This window comes from Pan troglodytes, chromosome 11 (assembly GCF_028858775.2).
Source record: "Pan troglodytes isolate AG18354 chromosome 11, NHGRI_mPanTro3-v2.0_pri, whole genome shotgun sequence".
NCBI lineage: Eukaryota > Metazoa > Chordata > Mammalia > Primates > Hominidae > Pan > Pan troglodytes.
In genome coordinates this window covers 7,720,512-7,741,779 of record NC_072409.2, presented here as the reverse complement: position 1 = coordinate 7,741,779, position 21,268 = coordinate 7,720,512, and the positions used below count along the sequence as shown (strand labels likewise).

At 44.4% G+C, this 21,268-nt stretch overlaps 2 protein-coding genes and 1 pseudogene across 2 annotated transcripts in view; 2 read left to right on the top strand and 1 right to left on the bottom strand.

The window, feature by feature from the left end:
• The first annotated feature begins 1,105 nt into the window (after nt 1-1,105).
• ABL1 (ABL proto-oncogene 1, non-receptor tyrosine kinase) overlaps nt 1,106-21,268 on the top strand; it is a 171,156-nt gene continuing 150,993 nt past the window's right edge. Inside the window, exon 1 of the mRNA XM_016961878.4 lies at nt 1,106-1,936. Coding sequence (XP_016817367.3) covers nt 1,801-1,936 — 136 coding nt within the window. The 5' untranslated portion in view covers nt 1,106-1,800. The remainder of the gene's footprint in view (nt 1,937-21,268) is intronic.
• LOC129136059 (uncharacterized) lies at nt 1,107-1,205 on the top strand. The gene has a single exon (XM_055078613.1). It carries the CDS (start codon nt 1,107-1,109, stop codon nt 1,203-1,205), a length of 99 nt encoding a protein of 32 aa, XP_054934588.1.
• LOC107972092 (large ribosomal subunit protein eL37-like) lies at nt 7,292-12,554 on the bottom strand (annotated as a pseudogene).

Sequence of the window (21,268 nt, the reverse complement as noted above, 5' to 3'; positions counted from 1 at the left end):
CGCTTTGGCTCTTCCAGGTCTCACTACTCGCGCCGGGGAGACGCGGTCCGGCCTACGCTAGGCCGGCAAGAGTCTACCAGGTCCCAGGAGGGCGGGGCCGAGCCCCAGCAGTCGGGGCCCGGGCCAGGAGTCTTGGTGCGGGCGGACTCGGGCGCGTGCCGTGGGACCACAACTCCCGGCACGCACCGCGGACTGCGCCGAACACGGTTGGCTGGGAGATCCAGCCCTACTGCTCCCACCGGCCAATGGGACGGAGGAAAGAGGCCTGACCCGGATTCTCGGAGGCCAATGGCAATACAGAGGAGGCGGGTGCTTCCTCACCACTCACCTTGCGCTCAGAGAAGCCACATTTAAAAGGTCGTGCCGGGCCGGGCTTTCGCAGGCAGTGGGACCAGAGCCGGGAGGCGCGGCGGTGTCCCGGGAAAGCGGCTCTTGGGGCATCCGGGTCCCCTCGAGGCGGGCTCCGGACGTCGCCGTGGGCGGGGCCGAGGGCGGGGCCTGGCCTCGTTGTGGAGCGGCTCGTAATCCATCATGGCGGCCGCGGGGTTTGGTGTCTGTGCCTGAGCAGCGCTGGAGCCGGAGCCGGTTCCCGGGTCCTGCGGCTGAGGAGCCCCTCCGCTGTCCACGGCCCCTACCGGCGGGGGGCGGCTGGGTCCCTCGGCGGAGCTCGGGAGATGTGACTGCCTGAGGGCGGTGGTGGTGTCAGCGTCCGGGGCCGGGGGAGGGGGTGTCTCGGGCAGAGACCCCCGGGCTTGGGGCAGCTGAGGCGGCCGGGCCTCCTCTACACGGGGCCCGCCTTCCGCTGTCTGGGCCGCGAGAGTCCTTCGTCCCTTACAGCCCCGCCCCGGCTTTGGGACACTGCGGGTGGTCTGTTTCCCCCAGCTTGGGACACCCCGTTTTCTGAGGCGTGGAAGAGCGTCGCCCCGGAGTAAGCTGCCCGTGCCGCGCCCCGGCAGCTTCCCTCAGCCCCAAGCCGCCCCTTATTCCGGATCCCGGCCCCAACTTTGGCCACGGAGCCTCCCATTCAAATCCCTCCCTTGCTGTCAAGGGGTCTCCCCTTCCCCCAAGGTGGCTCCCGCGAGCCTCTAATGCCCTGACTTCTTCCAATGTCACCTACGGCCCCCTTAGTCTCAGCTCAGCCAAAAACTTTAATGCAAAGGAAAAGTCTGGATTGGTTCCACAGGCCTTTTAAAAAGCGGACTTAAAAGTTGCTGGCAATGCATTCCTTTTCGTCAGAGTCGAGGGCAAACTCGCTGAAATCTGGGTGACCCGTGTCCTTTTCCGGAGAGCAAAGCAGAGAAGCGAGAGCGGCCACTAGTTCGGCAGGAAATTTGTTGGAAGATGAAGAAGCTAAGATAGGGGGTTGGTGACTTCCACAGGAAAAGTTCTGGAGGAGTAGCCAAAGACCATCAGCGTTTCCTTTATGTGTGAGAATTGAAATGACTAGCATTATTGACCCTTTTCGGCATCCCCTGTGAATATTTCTGTTTAGGTTTTTCTTCTTGAAAAGAAATTGTTATTCAGCCCGTTTAAAAAAAATCAAGAAACTTTTGGGTAACATTGCAATTACATGAAATTGATAACTGCGAAAATAATTGGAACTCCTGCTTGCAAGTGTCAACCTAAAAAAAGTGCTTCCTTTTGTTATGGAAGATGCCTTTCTGTGATTGACTTCAATTGCTGACTTGTGGAGATGCAGCGAATGTGAAATCCCACGTATATGCCATTTCCCTCTACGCTCGCTGACCGTTCTGGAAGATCTTGAACCCTCTTCTGGAAAGGGGTACCTATTATTACTTTATGGGGCAGCAGCCTGGAAAAGTTCTTGGGGACCAAAGAAGGCCAAGCTTGCCTGCCCTGCATTTTATCAAAGGAGCAGGGAAGAAGGAATCATCGAGGCATGGGGGTCCACACTGCAATGTTTTTGTGGAACATGGTGAGTGCTTTTCAAAATTTCTGCTCATGGTTTTCCTCATGCATTCATCTTAGGCCTTCAAGGAACTTTGAACAACAGTACTTGCGACAGTTCCTTCCAGTTCCACTTAATAAATTTGTTACTGTAGTTATCTCTTAGTGGAACTTTCTTTGTATAAGAAAAAGTTACTTCGTGACTTCGGCTTTATTCAAAATCTATTTGAGTTGCTTATTTCTTGCCTGATTCCTCTGCTAATTCACTGTTGACCTTGGACAAGCCACTTTACTGTTCCAGGGCTTTAGTTTCCTGAGGGGCTGGACTTCAGTGGTTTCTTAGGATCCCTGGTTCTATGATTCTGCTCTAACCGAAGTCGTGGGCTCTTCTGACAAGCATGGATTCTTTACTGCTTTGTCTACAGAGAGCTTTTATCATATTCTCAAAGTGGTTTGTGTTCCTGAGAAAGTTAAGAATCATGGATACTGGTTGACGCTAATATCCTTGACCTTTTCCTTCGTAAGTAGGACTTGAAAATACTCACTTTGGAGCCATGTGGGAAAAATCAAGTGGGGAAGCAGCATTCCTTGTGAATTTTAGATAGACAGCTTCTGTCTTACCTTCCATAAGGAGTAATCTCTTCCTCGTTGATGAAGCTTTCATCCTGTCTTCTCCCTGTTTAGAATGATATTTGGGCCAATAAAGGTTATCTGTGACATTTTAATGAACATATTTGGCATTTGAATGCTGCCCGTACATTTTATGTTGTTCATGTCCAGTAATTCTGTGCGAAGTTAAAGCTAAGGGTCGGCTTACACTGATGTCTATAACCAGTTAATTAGGGTTACTGTTTGTACTGTTGCAGCCTGACATTTTTTGGATTGTGTCCTTTATATTAAAAAATCAGTTGAGCCCACCTATCCTATAAGCAAACGTATGAAGTGTGCCAGTGGCTTATACTTTGAAATTCATTCAGAAATACCTCAACATTGGGTGACTGCAGTCAACAAAGGCTTCTGTTGGATGAACTTGCATTTGACAGCTGAAGTTTTACTTTCTTACAGGAAAATATTCACTTCATCTAAATAAATCCGGGTGCTTGGATTTTACTTTGCCTTGAAACATTAGTTCTGTTTTAGCTTTGTTTTTAGGCAGGCAAATATGGTAATGTGTTGTTATGATGGTTCCCAAATTCAGGATTTAAAAAGTGAATTATTTACATTTTAACTAGTGATGATCATGCACCTTACATAGTGAAAATTGGAACAGACTTTTTGGAGAGCTTTGGCGGAACTTACCAGAATTTGAAATGTACGTGCCAATGACCCAGTAATCCCATTCTGGGAAGCTAGTAGAGAAAGCAGTGTAGTTCCCTGTGTGTCCCTGATATCTCTTCAGGGGTTGAGAGGCTAAAACTATTTTCTTGTTAATAGAGTACCAAGGTCTTGTCTCTTTTGCTGTGTTGACGTTTGCAGTAATGGTACAAAAGTAAAGCAGGTGTCTTAGCATGAATCAGGGTTGTGGCACCTAACTATACTTGTAGTCATTGCATTCTTCATGACGTGCACTCACAGTTAAACAAACAAACTAAATATACACACACACACACACACACACACACATATATATCCACTTTTCACTGAAAAATGTCTTTTTTTTTTTTTTTGAGTCAGAGTCTCTGTGTGTCACCCAGGCTGGAGTGCAGGAGTGCAGTGTCGTGATCTCGGCTCACTGTAACCTCTGCCTCCCGGGTTCAAGCGATTCTCCTGCCTCAGCCTCCCAAGTAGGTGGGACTACAGGCACGCGTCACTGACGCCCGGCTAATTTTTGTATTTTTTAGTAGAGACGGGGTTTCGCCATGTTGGCCAGGCTGGTCCTGAACTCTTGACCTCAGGTGATCCACCCACCTTGGCCTCCCAAAGTGCTGGGATTACAGGAGTGAGCCACTGCGCCTGGCTAGTTTTCACTGGAAAATACCTTGATGAAGCAGCAAAAATTATTAATTTTATTACATTTTGACCCTTGTGTATGTCTTCTTAATATTCTGTGGGTTAAAAGGGGGGGTATGCATCAAGCACTTCTGTACAGTAAAGTATAATGATTATCTCCAGGAAAAGCACTTTGGTGATTGATTGGGTTGCAAACTGAACTAGCCACTTTTTTCATGGACTGCCATTTTTACTTGAAACTATGACAAACTATGGTTATTCAGACTAAAAAGTGTATGAAGGAATCTTTCAAAGAAAACAACAGGTAGCGTTTGTTGCCAATGATGAAATTTTAGCTTTCCAGTGAAAATTAGGATTTTGGAGAATTTTTTTTTTTCCTCTTCGGGGTAGAGTTTCGCTCTTGTCGCCCGGGCTGGAGTGCGGTGGTGCAATCTCGGCTCACTGCAACCTCTGCCTCCCGGGTTCAAGCGATTCTCCTGCCTCAGCCTCCCAAGTAGCTGGGATTACAGGTGTGCACCACCATGCCTGGCTAATGGAGAATTTTTATCTGCCTCTGTGATATAGAGATTGGTGGTAATATTTACAGATGCCATATTTTAATATCTTATAATGAAATGTATTATTTGGAAGATCTACATAAATCAGTAAATCAATATTTTCTTTTTTGTTTGTTTTTGCGACAGAGTCTTGCTGTGTTGTCTAGGCTGGAGTGTAGTGGCATGATCTCGGCTCACTACAACCTCCACCTCCCAGGTTTAAGCAATTCTCGTGCCTCAGCCTCCTGAGTAGCTGGGATTACAGGCATGCACCACCACAAGTGAATAATTTTTGTATTTTTAGTAGAGATGGAGTTTCACCATGTTAGCCAGGCTGGTCTTGAACTCCTGACTTCTGATCACCTCAGAAGATGATCTGGCCACCTCAGCCTCCCAAAATGCTGGGATTACAGGTGTGAGCCACTGTGCCCAGCCAAACCATTATTTTCTAAATGATCAATGCATGATATAAAATCATGCACAGGTTAAAGATCCATTCAAAGTGCAAAATGGAGGCCAGGTGCTGTGGCTCGTGCCTGTAATCCCAGCACTTTGGGAGGCCGAGGCAGGTGGATCACCTGAGGTCAGGAGTTCGAAACCAGCTGTGCAATCTGGTGAGATCTTACCTCTACAGAAATTTAAAAAATTAGCCAAGCTCCCACTGGAGCCAAAGAATCGAGGCTGCGGTGAGCCATGAACACAGCACTGCATTCCAATTTGGGCAATAGAGGGAGACCGTGTCTCTGGGGGGTAAAAAAAAAAAAAAAAGAATACAGTTCATTGGTAGAGTTTCTTAAAGGCAGCCAGCCTTTAAGAAATTCCTGGCTAGGCCGGGCACAGTGGCTCACGCCTGTAATCCCAGCACTTTGGGAGGCCGAAGTGGGCAGATCACCTGAGGTCGGGAGTTCAGGACCAGGCTGACTAACATGGAGAAACCCCGTCTCTACTAAAAGTAAAAAATTAGCTGGGCGTGGTGGCACATGCCTCTAATCCCAGCTACTCAGGAGGCTGAGGCAGGAGAATTGCTTGAACCCTGGAGCGGAGGTTGCATTGAGATGAGATCGCGCCATTGCACTCCAGCCTAGGCAACAAGAGCGAAACTCTGTCTCAAAAAAAAAAAAAAAAAAAAAAAGAAAGAAAGATATTCCTGGCTGGGCGTGGTGGCTCACGCCTGTAATCCCAGCACTTTGGGAGGATGAGGCAGGCGGATCACTTGAGGTCAGTAGTTCCAAACTGGCCTGGCCAACGTGGTGAAACCCCGTCTGTACTAAAAATACAAAAATTAGATGGGCGTGGTGGCATGCACCTGTAATCTCAGCTACTCAGGAGGCTGAGGCAGGAGAATATCTTGAGCCCTGGGGGAAGAGGTTGCAGTGACCTGAGATCGCGCCACTGCACTTCAGCCTGGGTAACAGAATGAGACTCTGTCTCAAAAAAAAAAAAAAAAAAAAAAAAGAAACTACCATTTACCATGTTTTGATGTAGCATCAAAGAACAATATCTACGGTTATCTAGAAAGTCTGTTTTGGGGGGGAGAAAACAGTTATTTTCCAGTAATAAAAATATTTGTTTTTAAATGAATAATTATGTTTTTAAATTTCAGTATTCATTTCTAATGTGGTAACTATTGATGAGATAACCTACACAGACTAAGTCTCTTAGGGGCCTTCAGTTATTTTTCAAGAGTGTGACAAGGGCTTGAGATTAAAAAGTTTGAGGCCAGGCACTGTGGCTTATGCCTGTAATTTCACACTTTGGGAGGCCGAAGGCAGGTGGATTGCTTGAGCCCAGGAGTTCAAGATCAGCCTGGGCAACATAAGAAGACCCTGTCTCTACAACAAGAACAAAAGAAATTAGCCAGACGTGTTATCACACCTGTGTTCCCAGCTACTTGAGTGGCTGAGGTGGGAGGGTCACTTGAGCTCGGGAGGCCAATGCTGCAGTGAGCCATGATCACGCCACTGCACTGCAGCCTGGGTAACAGAGCAAGACCCCATCTCAAAACAAAGTTTGAGAACTGTTGCTATGGAAAGTCTATCACGAAGGCACATAGGGATGTTTGTTGCTGAAGTACTAACACTGAATGATGTCTGTGTTGTAGTGAGTAGAAAAAAAGCAATTTGAAAATCATTATTTATGGTATGGCCCCATTTTTGTAAAACAAAAATATCTGTTTATTTGTGTATGTCCAGGAAAAAAAAGTATGGAAGGATTTTACACCGAAATTTTTATCTCTAGGGACTTGCGCTTTAGGTGGAATTGGAGAAAACTTTCTCTTTTTGGTTTGTGTGATGTTCCAAGTGTCTTTTTACAACAAACTTGGGTTATCTTATAATACGAAAAATTCGAAGATTTAAAAACTGAGGCCAGGCATGGTGGCTCATGCCTATAATCCCAGCACTTTGGGAGGTTGACACATGTGGATCACCTGAGGTCAGGAGTTTGAGACCAGCTTGACCAAGAAGGTAAAACCCTGTCTCTACTAAAAATACAAAAATTAGCTGGGCGTGGTGGCAGGTGCCTGTAGTCCCAGCTACTCGGGAGGCTGAGACAGGAGAGTTGCTTAGACCCGGGAGGTGGAGGTTGCAACGAGCTGAGATTGCACGCCACTGCACTCCCAGCCTGGGCGATAGAGTGAGACTCCATCTCAAAATAAATAAATAAATAAAAATAAAAACTGAATTGATGACAGCCCAACCTGTCACTTTTTTCAGATCCCTTTTTATGAAAGAATTTGCTTAAGTTGTGTCTGAAGACAAACCAATTTCTTGGGACCCTGGGTATTTTTCTAAGGGAATATCATGTTATTTTGTGTTACAGATTGTTTGCGATCTTTCATAGGCTGATCTTTCTAGAGTTGGTTAATATCCATGTAGGTTAGATTGAAAAACTTGAATTCAGAAATGTACGGTGTTGGAGCAGACATGGATCTGGAAGCCAAGAATAGCATTGGTGTTGTTGTTGATGGTGAATCTGAAAGAGTGGGCAGATGGCAACTTTTTGCCAGAATCATTCAGGGTCAAAGGGCTAGTCATATTTACAGGGGAAAAGAGGAAACCATGTTATTAAATATTTCATGCACCATATGTTCCTTTCAAATTTCTGTGGCTTGACTAAGAAAATTCACTTTTGGGAGAGTTGGTACAACAATTGAAAGCACTTAGTAGTCAACTTTTTCCTTAGTGTTTCCTTCTTCCTTCAACAAACATTTATTTTATTGAGCACAGACTATGACAGGTCGTGTTGTAGTCACTGATGATACATTTGTAAACAAAACAATCCCTGCCCTCCTAGAACTTACATTCTAGTGGGAGGAGACACATCATAAATAAGCTAAGTAAATAAAATACAGATATGTTAGTGATATGTGCTGAGGAGAAGAATAACATAGAGAAGGGGACAGGGAATGGGGTAGGAGGTGTAATTTTAGTTAGGGTGGCTAGAGAGGCCTGACTGAGAGGGCGGCATTTGATTAAAGACCCGAAGGAGGAAGATGAGCAGCAGGCCCTGTTGAAATATGTGAAAGAATTTCAGGCCGAGGGAACCAGGATGCAGAAATCTGAGGCAGAGCTTGCTAGTTTCAAGGAGCAGCCTAGAGGCCACTGCACCAGAGCAAAGAGCAAAAGGAGAGATGCAGGAGGTAAAATGGAGGGTGGGAAGAGAATGGCTGAAGGAGAGGGTGGCCTTATTGGCCCATTTCAAGGATTTTGACTTTGATTCATATGATGTGGGAAGGCCTTGGAGAATTTTCCGAGGGGACTATACTATCTGATGTATGTTTCAGTATGAAATAGAATCTCTCTGGCTGCTATGATCTGAAGGAGGACAAGGGAGCAGGGATTCCACGGGGGCATTGATTGCACGGAGCCAGATAAGAGTGATGATGCTTGGACCAAAGTGGTGGCACTGGGTGGAGGGTCAGAACCGACAAGATTTGCTCTTGGATTAGATGTGGGATGTGGGGGTGTGAGAGGGGCCAAGTGTGACTCTCAGGTTTTTGAACTGAATAACTGGAAGAATAGAGTTGCCTTTTATTGAAATGGAGGTCGAGGCTGCAGTGGTAAGCTGTGATTGCGCCACTGCACTCCAGCCTGGGCAACAGAGCAAGACCCTGTCTCAAGAAAAAAAAATATTTACTATCAGTTAAAACCACTTATGGTTCTCAAAACTTTATTTAAAATAATAGAAACTTGATAAATCAACACCGTAGGCTGGGTGCTGTGACTCATGCCTGTAATCCCAGCACTTTAGGAGGCCAAGGCGGGCGGATAACTTGAGGTCAGGAGTTCGAGACCACCCTGGCCAACATGGTGAAACCTCGTCTCTACTAAAAATACAAAAATTAGTCGGCATGGTGGCACACACCTATAGTCCCACCTACATGGGAGGCTGAGGCAGAGGGATCACGTGAACCTGGGAAGCGGAGGTTGCAGTGAGCCAAGATCATGCCACCGCACTCCAGCCTGGGTGACAGAGCAAGGCTCTGTCTCAAAAAAACAAAACAACCACTGTACTTCTCATTACTCTTAAAATTATACTAAGGCCAGGTGCGGTGGCTCATGCCTGTAATCCCAGCACTTTGGGAGGCCAAGGCAGATGGATCGCTTGAGCCCAGGAATTCAAGACCAGCCTGGGCAACATGGCGAAACCCCATCTCTACTAACAGTACAAAAAATTAGCTGGGCGTGGTGGTACGTGCCTGTAATCCCAGCTACTCAAGAGGCTAAAGTGGGAGAATCACCTGAGCCTGGGAAGCCAAGGCTGCAGTGAGCTGTGATGGTGCTATTGCACTCCAATCTGGGTGACAGAGTGAGACCCTGTCTCAAAATAAAATAAAATAAAATTATACTAAGTATCTGTATACATTAGAAGGTGGGAGGAAGTGCGATTATTGGATCCTATAGGCATTAAAGTTAAATTTGTCAGGTTCTTTTTTTTTTTTTTTTTTTTTTTTGAGACAGAGCCTTGCTCTGTTGCCCAGACTGGAGTGCAGTGGCACAATCTCAGCTCATTGCAACCTCCACCTCCCGAGTTCAAGCGATTATCTTTCTTGCCTCAGCCTAATTTTTTGTATTTTTAGTAGAGACGGGGTTTCACCCTGTTAGCCAGGATGGTTTTGATCTCGTGACCTCATGATCTACCTGGCTCGACCTCCCAAAGTGCTGGGATTTCAGGCGTGAGCCACCGTGCCTGGCTATCAGATTCTCAAAGAGGTTATTTGGACAGGCTGGGCGTGGTGGCTCACGCCTGTAATCCCAGCACTTTGGGAGGCTGAGGCGGGTGGATCACCTGAAGTCAGGAGTTCGAGACCAGCCTGACCAACATGGTGAAACCCCATCTCTACTAAAAATACAAAAATTAGCAGGGCATGGTGGCATATGCCTGTAATCCCAGCTACTCAGGAGGCTGAGGCAGGAGAATCGCTTGAACCTGGGAGGCAGAGATTGCAGTGAGCCAAGATCACACCACTGCACTCCAGCCTGGGCAACAGAGCGAGACTCCATCTCAAAAAAAATAAAAAGGTTATTTGGAAAGATTATATCCATCTACTTAATGCTAGGGATTGGATTGTGGCACGTGGACTGTGAAAATGCAAAATTGGAGGTATGTACTTTATTTTAGAGACAGGGTCTTGCTTTGTCACCCAGGCTGGAGTATAGTGGCACAGTCATAGCTCACTGCAGCCTTGAACTCCTGGGCTCCAGTGATCCTCTTGCCTTAGCCTCCCAAAGCAATGGGATCATACAGGTGAGCCGTCGCGCCTGGCCATGTGTGTACATTTTTTATAAGCATTCAGTTGTTTCCAATAGTCTAATACATTTTGTATGGCCTTCTTATTTTTCATGAACCCTTACTACCCATTTTAAGAAATTTGTAATATAGAAGAAAACAGAAGTTTCAATTGTGGGGTAAGTAAAGAAAGATGATCAAAGATGATTTGACCAAAAGAGTTTTACTTCATTTAAATGAAGCATGTTGTCAAAGAAAATGAAAGTGGGAAAAAATGTGAAATCATGTTGTATCAGTTAAGGACAGAACCGTGCTTGTGCTTCAGATCTCCAGGTGTGAACACACTGATGTCTTGTAAAGTGTGTTGCAAATAGAAGCATTTTTTGAATGGGAGGGAGAGGGATGTGTTAACATGATTTAGCTGGGAATTAAACCCATAGGAATGTGTCGGGCATATTTTCTGTGACTAGGGGGTAAAAAGATTAAAATGGCTACTGAGGATGGGCTTCAGTAAGAGGAGGTCTCCCGAAGGCCTTCTCTGCCCTGTGCCTCTGCAGTTCCCTGACTCCTTGCTGTGTTCGTCCCTGCCTTTTTGGTAGTTGTGCCCCTGATGTCACTCCCCTGTGTGTTCAGATCCTACCTGCTGGCCAGGTGCAGTGGCTCACACCTGTAATCCCAGCACTTTGGGAACCCAAGGTGGGACGGTCCTCTGAGACCAGGAGTTTGAGAGAGTGGCCTGGGCAACATAGCAACACCCTATTAGTACTAAAAATAAAAAAGTTAGCTAGGCATAATAATGTCCTGTGCTTGTCTAGCTACTTGGGAGGCTGAGGCAGAAGGATTACTTGAGTCCAGGAGTTCGAGGCTGAAGCAAACTGTGATCATATCATTGTACTCCAGCCTGTGTGATAAAGCAAGACCCTATCCTTTAAAAGTAAAAAACAAACAAACAAACAAAAAACAAACGTGCTTAACCTTTCAACACTCTCTTCCAGTCCCCCCTCCCTTCTGAAACCATATTTTACATCTCCGGTCCTCATTAAATTTTCTGTAACTTCTGCCCTTGTAACTCTTCTACAACACAAATGAATACATAATCATATACTGCCTAGTAGTATTTCCTAATAGTTTTATGTGAGTTTCATGGAAGAGAGTGTTGAAACGTAGGTAGGTTTGTTTTTTATTTTTTAACTTTTTCTTAACTTTTTTTTTTTGAGATGGAGTCTCGCTCTGTCACCCAGGCTGGAGTGCAGTGGCGCGATCTTGGCTCACTGCAAGTTCCGCCTCCTGGGTTCACGCCATTCTCCTGCCTCAGCCTCCCGAGTAGCTAGGACTACAGGCGCCCGCCACCGCACCTGGCCAATTTTTGTATTTTTAGTAGAGACCAGGTTTCACCGTCTTAGCCAGTATGGTCTCGATCTCCTGACCTCGTTATCCACCTGCCTCGGCCTTCCAAAGTGCTGGGATTACAGGCGTGAGCCACCATGCCTGGCCTTTTAAAAAATTTTTTAAGAGATAAGGTCTTGCTTTGTCGCCCAGGCTGGAGTACAATGATATGATCACGGTTCACTGCAGCCTCGAACTCCTCAAGTAAACTGTAAGCTTGTGAATGCAGGTTTCATCTCATTTTCTGTTTCCCCAGCATAATGCTGAATACATAGGCTCTCCATAAAAAAAATTCTTGATAAGAATGATATTAAATGGACTAAATGAGAAATTAAACTTTTTATTCACTTACAAGGAATGAAAGTTCTCAAATAGCTAACTTATTTTCTTATGTATCCTAGGACTTTTTATCTGGTTCTGGGGTTTCTTTCCCAATGAATATACTTATATATGTTTATTTTATTTATTTATTTTTGTATTTTTAAAAACCAGAACATTTATTGTGTGGCTAATCTTTGAAATTCTTGGCTGGGCTCGGTGGCTCATGTCTGTAATCCCAGCACTTTAGGAGGCCAAGATGGGCGGATCACTTGAGCTCAGGAGTTTGAGACCAGCCTGGCCAACATGGTGAAAACCCATCTTTACTTAAAAATTAGCCAGGCGTGGTGACGCATACCTGTAATCCCAGCTACCTGGGATTGTGCCACTGCACTCCAGCCTGGGTGACAAAGCGAAACCCTGTCTTTAAAAAAAAAAAAAAAAAAGCAAATAAATTCTTGAGATGAACTGGGTGCTGCAACAGCTGCCCTTTTGGGTTTAGGTGTTGTTCCTTTATGGAAATCCACGCCGCTTCATTCGGCCAGTCCCTGTGGCCTTTAGTCTTTTAGCCTTGGCACACCAGTCATACTTCCTCTTGCGCTTGGCGGGGTAGCCACATTTGCCACAGGTAGACTTCGGAAGGTGACAGGCCTTAGAGCCACAGTGGCCGCACAACGTGTGCATCATATTGCAACACTTTTCAAACGATAACGTTCCCTTTGTCATCTCCCTTCTGTGTTTATTTTTTTATTGTGGTAAAATATACAGAAAAGTTACCATTTTAACCTGTTTAGGTGTATAACTCAGTGGCATTAAGTATATTCCCAGTGATGCAGTCATCACCACTATCCATTTTCAGAACTTTTTCATCATCCTAAGTGGAAACTCTGTACCCATTAAAAAATAATATCCCATTTCCCTCTTTCCCCACCTCTTGGTAACCACTTTTATGCTTTTTCTCTCTATGAATTTGCTCATTCTAGGACTTTATATAACTATAATAATACAATATTTGCCCTTTTGTGCCTGGCTTATTTCACTTAGTGTTTGTGTTTGTTTGTTTGTTTGTTTTTGCGACGGAGTTTCGCTCTTGTTGCCCAGGCTGGAGTGCAATGGCGCGATCTCGGCTCACTGCAACCTCTGCCTCCCAGGTTGAAGCAGTTCTTCTGCCTCACCCTCCCAAGTAGCTGGGATTACAGGCATGTGCCACCACGCCTGGCTAATTTTGTATTTTTAGTAGAGATGGGGTTTCTCCATATTGGTCAGGCTCGTCTCGAACTCCTGACCTCAGGTGATCCGCCTGCCTAGGCCTCCCAAAGTGCGGGGATTACAGGCATGAGCCACCGTGCCTGGCCTCACTTAGCATGTTTTAAAGGTGCATCTGTTGTTACGTGTATCAGAATTTTTCTTCTTTTTTAAGGCTGAATAATATCCCATTGTGTGTGTGTATATATATATACACACCAAATTTTGTCCATCTGTTGGTGGAACTTGTGTATGGTGTTTTTTTTTTTGAGACAGTCTCACTCTGTCTCCCAGACTGGAGTGCAGTGGTGTGATTGCCTGAGCCCAGGAGTTCAAGCTTGCTACAACCTTGACCTCCCGGGCTCAGGCAGTCCTCCCACCTCAGCCTCTCGAGTAGCTGGGACCACAGGTGTGCACTACCACACCTGGCTAATTTAAAAAAAAAATTTATAGAGACAGAGTCTTGCTATGGTGTCTAAGCTGGTCTTGAACTCCTGGGCTCAGGTGATACTCCTGCCTCAACCTCCCAAAGTGTTAAGATTACAGGATTGAGCTCCCTTGTGCGACCTGATATTTTAATATTTTTTTTAAAAAGTGTAATATGCATACAGAAAGGGGCACAAATTGTAAATGTACAGCTTGATGAATGATCACAAATGAATACCTCCGCATTCCACTATCTTGCTCAAGAAGTAGAAAATTATGAGCACACCCCAGAAAGCCTTGTGCCCCCTTCCAGTTTCACTCCTGCCTTCCTCCTCAGAGATAACTACTGTCTTACGTTTTAGCACCATCGATTAGTTTCCCTTGTTTTTGTTTTTAATATTCCCTTGTTATCCTTTTAATGTCTATAGGGTCTGTAGTGATATGCTTTTTCCATTCCTCACATTGGTAATTTGTGTTTTTTCTCTCTGTTTCTCTCTCACACACACCTTTTCAGTTAGTTTTGCTGAGGGTTTACCAATTTTAGTAATCTTTTCAAAAAAAATTTGTTAACTTTCTCAATTGTTTTCCATTTTATTGATTTCTGCTCTTTATTTTCTTTCTTTTACTTAAAAAAATTTTTTTTTGTAGAGATAGGGTCTCGCTGTGTTGCCCAGGATGGTCTCAAACTCCTGGCTTCAAGCGATCCTCCTGCCTTGGCCTCCCAAAATGCTGGGATTATAGGCGTGAGCCACTGCACCCAGCCTACTTTGGGTTTAATTTGTTCTTTTTTTCTAGCTTCTTAAAGTAGAAATTTAGATCGATTCCAAACCTTTCTTATCCAACATAGGCATTTAAAGCTGTGTATTTCCTACTAAACACTGCGTTAGCTCTATCACATAAGTTTATCACATAAGTTTTCATGTGTTGTTATCAAAGTGTTTGATTTCCAAATATTTGGGAATTCTAGATATCTTGGTTTCTAATTTAATTTCATTGTGGTCAGAGAACATCTTCTGTAGAATTTCAGTCTTCTGACATTTACTGAGACTAATTTTATGGCCCAGCATATAACCTGTCTTAGTGAATGTTCCATTTGTACTTGAAAAAAGTTTTTGTTGTTGCATGTAGTTTTCTATAAATCAAGTTGTTTCATGCTTTTGTTTAAACATCTTCTATATTCTTACTTTTTATTTTGTACTTATTTCATCTATAGCTTTGCTGAGGGGTTTTTTTTTTTTTTTTTTTTTGTAGAGACAGGGTTTCACCATGTTACCCAGGCTGGTCTTGAACTCCTGAGCTCAAGCAATCTGCCCTCCTGGGCCTCCCAAAGTGCTGGGATTACAGGTGTGAGCCACTGTGCCTGGTGGTATCTCTCTTTTTTACTGAGAGAGTGATGCTGAAGATCAACAGCTATAATGATATATTCGTTTATTTTTTCCTTTAATTCTATCACTTCTTTTAGTCTTAAAAGCATTTATTCTGCCGGGCGCGGTGGCACACGCCTGTAATCCCAGCAATTTGGGAGGCTGAGGTGGGTGGATCACAAGTTCAGGCGTTCAAGACCAGCCTGGCCAAGATGGTGAAACCCTGTCTCTTACTAAAAATACAAAAATTAGCTGGGCTTGGTGGCAGCTGCCTGTAGCTACTCGGGAGGCTGAGGCAGGATAATCCCTTGAATCCGGGGTACAGAGGTTGCAGTGAGCCGAGATCGCGCCATTGCACTCCAGCCTGGGCGACAGAGTGATACACCGTCTCAAAAAAAAAAAAAAAGCATTTATTAGGAAACAGGAAAGACTGAACAAGAACAAGAGAACTAAGCATGTAACTCAAGAAGCCAGAGAACCAAAGTAATCCCACAGTACACAGAAGAGAATAATAAAAATAAAAACAAATTAAGAATGGAAATGATCAATAAAACCAAAAGCTAACTTTGAAAAATATTATTGATCTAGGCACACTTCTGGTAAGATTAATGAAGAAAAAGAAAAGGTAGAATATTTAGAAAAGGAACAATATTTAGAATGAAAATATAACTATAAATACACTCTCAGTTTTTGCCTCTTTTTTTGTTTGTTTGTTTTTTGGAGACAAGATCTCACTCTGTCACTCAGGCTGGAGTGCAGTTTCAATCATAGCTCACTGCAACCTCCATCTCCCAGGCTCAAGCTGTTCTCCCACCTCAGCCTCCTGAGTAGCTGGGACTATGGGCATGCGCCACCATGTCCAGCTGATTTTTTTTTTGTGTGTGTGTGGAGACGGGGTTTCATCATGTTACCCAGGCTGGTCTTGAACTCCTGAGCTCAAGCAATCTGTCCTCCTAGGCCTCCCAAAGTGCTGGGATTACAGGTGTGAGCCACTGTGCCTGGCTGGTTTTTTTTTTTTTTCTTCTTTTCTTTCCTTTTTTTTTGAGACAGAGTTTTGCTCTGTCGCCCAGGCTGGAGTGCAGTGGAGTGATCTTGGCTCACTACAAGCTCCACCTCCTGGGTTCATGCCATTCTCCTGCCTCAGCCTCCTGAGTAGCTGGGACTACAGGCGCCTGCCACCACGCCCGGCTAATTTTTTTGTATTTTTTTTTTTTTAGAAGAGACGGAGTTTCACCGTGTTAGCCAGGATGGTCTCAATCTCCTGACCTTGTGATCCACCTGCCTCAGCCTCCCAAAGTGCTGGGATTACAGGCATGAGCCACTGCGCCTGGCCTGGTTTTTTTTTTTTTTTTTATAGTTTGTATTTTTCTGCTGAGATTCACCATCTTTTCATTCATCAGGCCTGTCTTTTCCTCTAAATCCTAGAAGGTATTTGTAATAAAGACCGTGCCTGCTAATTTAAATATCTGAGTCATCTTGGGGTCTGTTTTTATTGATTGCTTTTTCTGTACATTATGAGTCAGATTTTCCTGCATTTTTGCATGTTAAATAATTTTGATTGTATGCCAGACGTGGGTGTTATATTGTAGGGATTCTCAATCTTGTTATCTTTCTTTAAAGAAGTTTTCATTTTGTTTTGACAAGTAGTTAGGTTACTGTAGTTACTTAAATTACTGTAAGTGACTGGTCATTAAGTTAGTTTGACCCTGCCAGGTTTGGTTTTATGCTTTGTTAGTATGGTTTTATCCTTGGTCCAGACACCCAGCCCTTAGAATAGAGGGTACTCTTTAGACTTAATGCTTGGCCTTTTTGGGGTCAAAACAAAATAACAGAGGTGCTCAGCAAAGTCTCTCCACCCTGGATGAACTGGTACTTGAATGTCTTCCAGCACTGTGAAACCTCTGTGTCTGTGCAGTTCTCAGCCTCACAGCCACCGCTGTCTGCTAAACTTCATAGAATCTGGAAGCCATGGACCCACAGGATGCCTCCCACCTTCTTCTGCCTACCTCTGTGTTCTGTTACCCCACCCATGCCCTCATCTTCTCTCAGATTTCTTGCCCTACAAATTCTACCTGCCTGAGCATCCTCAAATCCAAGTCTTTGCTTCCTCAGTTCACAGAGATGGCTGCTGTCAGTTTAGGTTTCATCTCCCTGCACTGTGTTTGGGAAGGTGCCCCAGGCAGGAAGTTGGAAGCAACATGCAACTTACCTTATGTTTTTCTCTTTCCTCAAGGGTCACAGCCTTGCCTTGCCTTGCCTGTCATCTAATGCCTGAAAACAGTCGTCTCAAATATTTTATTCAGCCGTACAGTTGTTCAGGACAAAAGGATATCTAATACCACTTTTACTGCATTATGGACAGAAGCAGAAGTTCAATTCTGCATATTCTTTTTTTTTTTTAAGATGGAGTCTCACTCTGTCGCCCAGGCTGGAGTGCAGTGGTGTGATCTTGGCTCACTGCAACCTCCACCTCCTGGGTTCAAACGATTCTCCTGCTTCAGCCTCCTGTGTAGCTGGGACTACAGGCATGCACCACCACACCAGGCTATTTTTTTTTTTTTTTTTTGCATTTTTAGTAGATAGGGTTTCATCATGTTGGCCAGGCTGGTCCCGAACTCCTGACCTCAAGTGATCCACCTGCCTTGGCCCCCCAAAGTGCTGGGATTACAGGCGTGAGCCACTGCACCCGGCCAGACCTTTTTTTTTTTTTTTTTTTTTGAGATGGAGTTCTGCTCTTGTTGCCCAGGCTGGAGTGCAATGGTGCAATCTTAGCTGACCGCTACCTCCGCCTCCTGGGTTCAAGTGATTCCCCTGCCTCAGCCTCCCAAGTAGCTGGAATTACGGACATGTGCCACCACACCCAGCTAATTTTGTGTTTTTAGTAGAGACGGGGTTTCTCTGTGTTGATCAGGCTGGTCTCGAACTCCCAGCCTCAGGTGATCCGCCCACCTCGGCCTCCCAAAGTGCTGGGATTACAGGCGTGAGCCACCGCGCCTAGCCTCCGGCCAGACTTTTAAATGTTAGCCTTGCAGGTAGTTGTGCAGTAGTATCTCCCAGCCTTAATTTGCTCTTCTTTGATGACTCATGAGGTTAAGCACCTTTTCATATGTTTACTGGCCATTTGGAATATATGTGTACCTATGTATCTCTTGCCAGTTCACCTCTTTTGTCCATTTTTCTATTTATGTTTATTCCTCATTGATTTTTAGGAGTTATTTGTATATTTTTTTCCTTTTTTTTTTCTTTGTTTGAGGCAGAGTCTTATTCTGTTGCCCAGGCTGGAGTCCAGTGGCACAGTCTCGGCTCACTCCAACCTTGACCTCCTGGGCTCAAGCGATCCTCCAACTTCATCCTCCTGAGTAGCTGGGACTATAGGTGTGTGCCACCACTTCTGGTTAATTTTGGTATTTTTTGTAGAGTTGGGGTTTTACCATGTGGCCCGGGCTGGTCTCAAACTCCTGAGCTCAAACCCTCCACCCACCTCGGCCTTCCAAAGTGCTGGGATTACAGGCGTGAGCTACCGTGCCTAGCCTGTGTACTCTCAATACAGGTCCTTCGTTGAGTGTATTTATTATGACTATTTTCTTACACTTTGTGGTTCACCTTTTCACTCTTTATTTACATAATTACAGCCATTGTGCATTTTCACTCTCTCTCTCTCTCTTTTTTTTTTTTTTTTTTGAGACAGAGTCTTGCTCTGTCACTCAGGCTGGATTACAGTGGTGTGATCTCGGCTCACTGCAACCTCCGCCTCCCAGGTTCAAGAGATTCTCCTGCCTCAGTCCCCCGAGTAGCTGGGATTACAGGCGCCCACCACCACGCCCAGCTAGTTTTTGTGTTTTTAATAGAGAAGGGGTTTCACCATGTTGGCCAGGCTGGTTTTGAACTCCTAACTTCAGGTGATCCGCCCACCTTGGCCTCCCAAAGTGCTGGGATTACAGACGTGAGCCACTGCGCCCGGCTGCTTTTTCACTGTCTTAATGGTGTCTTTGATAAACCTTAATTTTGACTTAGTCTAATTTAATCTTTTATGGTTAGTACTTTTTTTGTGGTCAGTGTAAGAAATCTTTGTGCCTACCCTAAGGTCACAAAGAAGTTTCACTCTCTTACATCTCATGTTTATGGTTGGCCTGGAATTGTATTTTCTGTGCAGGGGCGAAGGTTCATTTTTTCCCTCATATTGACCTAGCTGTTTAATTGAAAAGAACATCTGCTGCTGTGTAAATCAGGTATACATGTACGTGTGGATCTGCTGGGGAACTCCTTCCCGTTAATTTGTTTGTCTGTCCTTGCACCAGTATTACACTGTATTACTGTAGCTTTAAAATAAATCTTAATGCCTGGTAGAATAAGGCCTCCTGTTTTGTTCTTCAATATTGTCTTGGCTTGCTCCTTTGTATTTCCATATACATTTTAGAGTGGGTTTTATCAGCTTCCATACCCAAACAGAAATACCCTTAAGGATTTTCTTCTCTGATTGCACTAAATCTATAGGTTTCTTTGATCCTAGAAATGAATAATAGAATATAAAGAATTCTTATTGATGAAAGAAAGCTATTTCAGGAAACTTTTTTTCTGTTAATGATAAAGGCTAAATGATTCCTGTCAATTGTTTCAAATTTTCAACTTTCAAAATACCTGCTGCTTCTTTCCAATTCACCTTTCTCTATTCTTTTTTTTTTTTCCAATTGTATTTTTCTTTGACTCTCAGTACTTGTCCCTTGATAGTGGAGACCATGTTTATACATTTTCATGGATCGAACAGTATTTTTTTTTAACAGACTAGCTACTTAGTGAATACGCAGTTGAATCTACTTGTTTGGCAGGTTCAGGCATTGAACAAGTACTCAGTGCCTGTTCTGTATCAGGTACTGTGTCAGTCTGGGATAAGAGAGCCAGGAACAACATAGCCAACAAAAGGCTCTTTGTGTCTAATTTATATTCCTGAGGACCACCACTGGCCATCTGCTTGGGAGAATGGTTATGGCTTGAATAAACAGTGTGGAGTGGGTCCAGGGAACCGGCTGAGGAAAGGGGACATTTACTCAACCTGATCTTTGTTAAGCAGTGGAGAGACCCCTGGTGGAGCCAGCAGTACCCTTTATCTATAATAGCTTGCTTTTCATCTTTTTTATATCAGTGGCTGCCTGTGGCCTCTCACCAAATCTGGTGGACTCATTTTCTCTGTGTATTTAGTTTTTCTCCTGGAAATGACTAACAACTGCTTAAGTCCTCATTCCTTTCTCCAGGTTTCTGGTGCTGCCATAATTTGTTCTATCCACTTGGGATACTGCTGTAGTGGGAATATTGTCCCTGTTACCATCTTCAGGTTACAAACCTTTTCCCCAGCTTGTGGTAAAATCCCAGGGGTCTGGTGGATCCCACTCATTTTAGGATGTATATGGGAAGCTAACATTATAGGCACAGTGTTTTTTTTTTTTTTTTCACTGTGTCCGTCTGTTCTTCAGAGGAGCAAAGGCTAGCATGACCTTTAAATCCTCCTTTAAGAGTACTGAATTTCTGCCAGGAGCGTGGCTTGTTCCTCAAGTGTCGCTAGGTGAATTGTTATTAGCGAGGAGGGATGAAATTGGGAAATCTTAAAAAGTAGAGAATTCCTTCAGATTTCATTCTTGAGAGGTAGAAAACAGGAAATAGAATTGCTAAACAGAGAAGGGGAGTGTTTTTAATAGAGATATTTGTATGAGAATAAGAGGATGGGGCCATAATCTGAGGATGCCTGTCTTGTTTGCTCTTTGACTTAGTTGGATCTTGGGTTGGTTTACTTCCTGTACAAACTGTGAGTTACTAGGGACTGAATTTACAGTAATATCTAAACTGATTGGAACCTTCACTTGAACAGAATTTAGTTTTGGCATGTTCACTTTTAAGAGAAAGAAAGAAAGGCAGCCAACCCAGTATCAAGAGTTTAGTCAAAACAAACAACTCCCAGATTTGCCTTGGTAGTGAATAGATTCAGCATGTTTGTACTTTCTACTTCTTCAGTATCATATAGTAATTTATTGTTTTATTGGTGATTTTGCAGCATCCTAGGTTGCAAAGAATATCTCTTGTGGATGTGTAAAGTTAAAAAAATTTTTTTTTTCTTGTAGCAGGGTCTCAGTGTTGCTCAGGATGGTCTTGAATTCCTGGGCTCAGGTGATTCTCCTGCCTCCGCCTCCCAGGTAGCTGTGAGTACAGGCGTGCACCACTGCGCCTGGCTGTAAAGCACTTTTTTTTTTTTTTTTTTTTTTGAGACAGAGTCTCGCTCGTCGCCCAGGCTGGAGTGCAGTGGCGCAATCTCGGCTCACTGTAAGCTCCGCCACCCGGGTTCACGCCATTCTCCTGCCTCAGCCTCCCGAGTAGCTGGGACTACAGGTGCCCGCCACCACGCCCGGCCAACTTTTT

What these genes read in the sequence shown, in the direction of transcription:
- LOC129136059 (XM_055078613.1), top strand. Translation starts at nt 1,107, where the DNA reads ATGTCACCTACGGCCCCCTTAGTCTCAGCTCAGCCAAAAACTTTAATG.